The sequence below is a fragment of the Morone saxatilis genome, unplaced genomic scaffold (genome assembly GCF_004916995.1).
Source record: "Morone saxatilis isolate NCDOM2014 unplaced genomic scaffold, NCSU_SB_2.0 Contig19, whole genome shotgun sequence".
Classification (NCBI taxonomy): Eukaryota; Metazoa; Chordata; class Actinopteri; family Moronidae; genus Morone; species Morone saxatilis.
In genome coordinates, this window is record NW_023339751.1 from 3,546,935 (window position 1) to 3,553,095 (window position 6,161).

Consider the following 6,161-nt stretch of genomic DNA (forward strand, 5'->3'; position numbering starts at 1 on the left):
CCCCCCCCCCCCCCCCCCCCCCCGTTACAGAGGCCTCGCTCTGTGACCTCCAACGCAAGGAGAGCCCGATGAGGAGAACGATGATCTGAGCAGATTGTCGTGATTTGTGTGATTGCATTTTGAAGTGATACATTCAGAGTAGAAAGGCAAAGAATTACTGTGTTAAAGCTGTCGGCACTGATAGTGGGTTTTTGTCACCATTCCTATTTACTCAAGTCATACGAAAGAGTGTTTCACGTACAGATTTTACAAAGTCTTAGCTCATGAGCCATCAGTGGAGTTGAATAGGTTTGTTTGTTGTTTTCTACATCATATTCAGCTCCAATAGTGAGATTGTGGCTGAGTGTTGGTGATAGCGTCGGTTCTTAAAGTGGTACTAGCCACCAATATATATACCTGAACTGGTAGTAATAGTTTCTTTTAAAAGGTTTATATAAAAAAAAAGTAGTTATAAGTTATTGTTTATTAATAATCAGATAGTTTATTAGACATTTGAATGTCCCATTTAGATCTGTTTATTTAAATGGCTCCAGCAAAGTGAGATTCTTTCTACATTTAATTAAATCCTTTCTCGACGTCCATCACTGGTTCACATTTTTGCACCATGTTTTTTTCATGTGCATGCCAACGTACAACTTAACGAACACACCGTGTCGGCTCATAAACAGTAACAATAAGCTGTTAAGTGAGTCTCATTCATGGTTAGTTGTTCACACACAAACACTTTCTTTGAATTTTATGTTTTGCTGTCCGGTTTTCATTAATGTATCATCAGAAGAATGAGTCAGAGTCAGATTTTTGACTGTTGGCTTTGCTTTAAAATGACACCAAACAAGTCAAATGTACCCTGCAGATGTTATCACTAAAGTCAGTTTGAAAACATGTTGAAGAAAATTTTGAAAGCACTTACTCGACTGATGTAAAGTTGCACATTGTAAAATAGTTTTGTCCTTCTCAGAATAAAGTTATATTTATTCAAACGAGTAAGAAATGTTTACTTTTCTGGAACAGGTGGGTATAATTCTGATGTTTATAGTATCTAATGCTTATGTTAATATCCCTACACCTTATTAAGAGAGGTTAACGGGTAATAATCTGCTACCACGTGTTTTAAAATCTACATTTCTGCTGTCATTGCTGAGAGTTTGTTTTGACTGTACTGTAATCAGAACCCTATTAGCTTAAACTGGTACCAAATTCAAAACAAATGGAGAAGCTCTGAAGCCAATTAAGCATTGCTAATCAGTCCAATTAGAGGGCAAGGGAGTTCAAATAGGCATAAAATTACAATCACCTTACGTGACCTAATTATACTCCAGAGCCTCATTTGACCAGCTGCCAGGCCTGCTTGTTAACTGGGTGCTGTATGTGTTGCTGAGTAGTAAATATCTGTGGGCTGTGAAATAGGATGTTTCCAATTATGTTTTATATGATTACAGCACTATAAACACAATAATAGCACATAATAATGATTCACAGCAATAAAACAACACAATAAAAACCAAAACGTTTGCACACTAGTTTCTCTACGCTAATTGAAGTTAATTAAGAGCTTATTAACACTGGTTGTTTAATCCTGTGATTATAGATTTATTAAGTCAAACCACACATGCATGCGGGGGGGGGTGAATCCTTTTTGTTTTACACTTTCTCCTGTACTGAAACATACGCTTTGTGCCTTTAATCTCCAGTTCTCAATAAGGAGAGTTGGGTTTATGAGGCTGCGTCTTTCTGTCCGAGCAGACGGGTCACTCCTCCTCGGTTGTGACATATGGCTTTTGACAGAGGACACGGCTCAGCCATCGGTGCTCAGACAAGCCAATCATGTGAGGGGTTGTTAAAAAAAAAAAAGAGTGGAAGACACGTAAGGGCCGGGGACACGTCTGAGACGAGGCCCTCAGACAAGACAAGCAGCAGCTGGCAAACTACATCAATCTGTAATCAATGAACCAACTGGTAGATGGGATTATATGCCTAATTGCACAGCTAACCAGTCCATCCCAAAATGACCAGACAGCATCAGCTTGTGTCCATGACCCAGTACCAGAGACGGGCATTATTCTAGGCCTCTGACGGTGATTAATCATTCATAACCTGCCTCTACAGCCAAGCTTCGAGTTTGTGACAGGAGCTACGTGTCCTGACAAAGGACCAAATATTTAGACCCTCAAGTACTAATTAGTAATAATACCACAGTGTAAAAGTATCATAAAGCACCCATTATGCAGAATTAGCTCTTCTAACAGTGTTAAAAGTTATGTATTATTATCGGCATTAATGTGTAAAAAAGTATTTTAATTGTGTAGCTGGTCAAGATTGTTCTAATTTTAACTAAGCTGTATATTGTTTTTATAGTAGTTTCATCATTTTATAGGCACTATACAAATAAAAATAGTTTATAACAACTTATTATATTGTAATAGCTCATTATTTTGTATGTAAAAATTAAAACTACAATAAAAAAAGACCCAAAAAGTAACATAAGTATCAAGTGAAATTAAATTAAAGTACTCAAACTATCGAACTTTGCTGTATTATGAGAAATTAATCACATTCTGTGCATCTTTTTCTCCGATAAACACAATTTTATGTGATTCGTTACTTTAATTTAAAGTAGAAAGCGAGGTACAGTTACAGTAGATCAGCGTGTTTCATCCTCCTGAATTACAGAACTCGATGTCGGCAGATGGGACGGACAGACAGACAAATTATTCTGTCTGTCTCATTTTCTCGGACCACTACACAGATCAATTATTTATTTCTCATGAGGTCCCGAGTACATAAAGAACATTAACGCGTCCCACATACTGTGATTCATTAACACCCCGTCAGACTAATGTACTTTTTATTAAATATATAAAAGTAGACATCATTCTGTGTTTTCACCTGTTCACAAACTGCCCTTCGGCCCTCAGAGGGGCAGCAATCTGTCCAGCATCTTAGGTCCATATTGTTTGAGGGCCATAATCCCCCCGATGTGCCGTTAAAATCCCTCAGGTTACGGGCCACACTTACACTTCTGTTGCCTCGGGCTAATCTCAGATTATGGTTATTATCGCATACACGAGAAGTGAAAGGGGACTTCTTGGTGGCTTATGTGACTTTATAAATTAAAGCCATTTAATGTGTGAATAAATTAGATATTAAGTTGAGATTTCAACAGCAGCAACATTTTATTAGGTGAAAACTTGTTAAATAGTGATTAATTAACAAATATTAAATGTTTTATTAAGAGATACAGTGTGTGTAATAATTTAAAATTAAATAAAAATGACACCGAGGGGCTTTAACTTGCCATTTTACCAACTTTTGTGCTGTTTACTTGCTTACATTGGAGGTTAAATATATTCCATAATATGTTAATATTCTGTTTAATTAAAGCTTCATCAAGAGCTCAATCATTAATAGTTAATGTTTTCTCTTTGGTGGGGATAGAAAATAAGATTAACTGGAGGAAAACAACCTTTTAAAAGTTAGTTTGCACCATCAGCTGTGGTGAGTCGAGCTACCAGATGGTGGACCTTTGGTGTTTGTGACACATGGCTCTGAGCGAAGCTACGGCCAGATAGCAGCCCGGCCCGAGATAATTGGAATTTCATTAAGGTTTTGTTTGTGTGTGAGTGTGCGTATATGTGTGTATGTGTGTGTGTGTGTGCTGAGAGTGGGTGTGTTTCTCTCTATGAGCAATATTGAGGATGGGGTGTGGAGGCTGGGTTGGGGGGGGGCTCCACCTGCTGCCACCTGTTCATCTGCTCCTTCTTATAAAAGCTGCTCCCTCACTGTCTTCAGGCCCACAGACACCTTGGACCCCTCCACTATCTGGACCTCGCAGCTTTGGACTCCGGGCTGTAACTTTGAGGAAGACCCTCTGAGGAACCCTGAAGCTGGAACTTCTCTGATAGATCTGTTGACTCGCGTCTGAGTCCGTCTGATCTGAGGACGATACGCCGGTTTTGATTCTCTCGAAACCCGAAAGCCATGAAGTCTCGCCGACCCAGCTGCACCGACTCCGGATCCGAGTCCTCAGATCTGGACTCCAAGAGCCCGGAGAAATACGAGACCGCCACGAGGCGACGGATGGCCGCCAACGCCAGAGAGAGGAAGAGGATGCAGGGTTTGAACACAGCCTTTGATCGGCTGCGTAAAGTGGTCCCCCAGTGGGGCCAGGACAAAAAGCTGTCCAAATACGAGACCCTGCAGATGGCCCTCAGCTACATCATGGCCCTGAACCGGATCTTAACAGACGCCAGGAGGCACAACGCTCCTCACAGGCAGTGGTTGGACCTGCAGTTTGACTGCGTGCAGCCTGAGAACTACCCGTGCCTCATGAGGTACGACTCCCCGACCGAACAGGAGTACATCCACTCGTCGTTCTCGTACGAGTTCGACGGACATCAGGTCCACGCGTAAACCTGCTGCCACGTGGCAGATTATCAGTCATGTTGTTGGACGTGAGTGACAATGTGAATATTCTTCCTTTAATCTAGGAGACAGTAAATACATTTGTATTGCATTATTTTGTTTTTGTATGATTTTGTGTGACAATCAGAGAGGTTTTTATTTCAGTTTGAAGTGTTTTTTTGTGTGTTTTTGCTAGGAAACAGCGATGTTGAGCATGTTTTTGTTCATAGAAATGACAGATATGTAGCGTCATTATAATGACCACTAGCAATGATGTATTTCTATCAGTTATTTTGATATGGACCTAAATTGTTGTGCAATGTTCAATGGATTCTGAGAAAATCATTGTGGTTTTAGTTGCTTAAAGTCAACATGTAACTACTGTGTTAAAGTGTAAGAACGTGTTTGTAGAGTTGAAAAACAGGAGTTATTTTTCACATGCAGACCTCTATTTTGTTGAATTATAGTTTTTGATCAAAAAATAAAAAACTATTTTGTATGTAAAAGCATTTCTCTTGTTCTTTATTGTCTTCTTTATCTCTATTTTATAAATAATGCGGATATGGAACTGTATGTAATGTTTATACTGTATATAATTCCACTACAACTATACAAAGCTGATTACTTATTAACTAAATTTACTTTTGCATCCTCAAAAACATCTGTATTTGCAAAATATACCCAGGACATACTGAAAAACTTAAACATATTTTACTGAATAATATTCTCATTTCAATAAAAACGTACTCGTTACTAGAAAGCTCTGGCATTTTTAACCCTCATAATCTCACTTTGTCTCCCGTGTGGTATTAAAAAAAGGGTTATAAAGGGAGAACAATTAATTTACAGCACATCCTTTGTTCTGTGTGTCAAGTTCTCAGTAGGAGTAATGGCAGGTCATGTCCGCTGCGCTGCCTCGCTCTGCACCCCGGGGAATAAATCACCCTTTTGTCCCGAGCTCCTGTGCTCCGAGATAAGACACTTGTACGTCAGCGGGGGGACCAAAATCTAAACGTTTAAAACACACTTAATTTGAAGGGATCAAGTACAGTTATTTAACCCTCTAATCTCAACATTTCTCTACAAAAACAACACATGTGAAAGTATTAAACTGATTAAATTCTGCAACAGGACGCTCCAACGTAAGAAGAGATGAATGCCAGATGATCTGCAATTGTCCATTGTTGGAGCCACACGGCTACAGATTTAAATGGCAATCGTCGGCCACTGAAAAAGTGATTGTTCCAGATTTGTAAAAGTTTGAATGGTGGCACAAGCCACAGCAAATTAAGGAAGGCTGTGTGCCAGATCCTGCCACGGCTTCAGAGGGGGAGCAGAAATTAAACTCCATTGTGTGGTAATGGCTGTGTGTAATCGCTCTGTTCAGAGCAGCTGAAGCATGAACGCCCATTGCTGGACTCAAACTCTATTCTCTGCGTTGGAAGTATAAGACATCCACAAGCGGTGCATTCACTCTAGTCTGTTTGGTTTAATGCTCAAAATAAACAAAGACATAAAGAGATAAATACGTAGAGATATCCGTTAGAGTGCATCATTGATATTACCACTTAAATCCTCCTGTGTAAAGTGTTTGAGGAGAGACTTGGCCGATGGACGAAGAACCAAACACCGATACAGATGGTCGTAATCATTCATACGCCACTTTGAATGTTTGCATACCCAATAAAAGCTTTCTGACAGTTGGCGTGTCAAAAAACAAAGAGATGGCAGAGTCAAAAGTGCATAATGGTAATGAGGCG

At 39.7% G+C, this 6,161-nt stretch overlaps 1 protein-coding gene across 1 annotated transcript; it reads left to right on the forward strand.

Moving 5' to 3' along the window:
* Nucleotides 1-3,744: 3,744 nt before the first annotated feature.
* atoh7 (atonal bHLH transcription factor 7) lies at nt 3,745-4,821 on the forward strand. The gene has a single exon (XM_035663927.1). It carries the CDS (start codon nt 3,979-3,981, stop codon nt 4,408-4,410), a length of 432 nt encoding a protein of 143 aa, XP_035519820.1. The 5' UTR covers nt 3,745-3,978; the 3' UTR covers nt 4,411-4,821.
* The last annotated feature ends 1,340 nt before the right edge of the window (nt 4,822-6,161 follow it).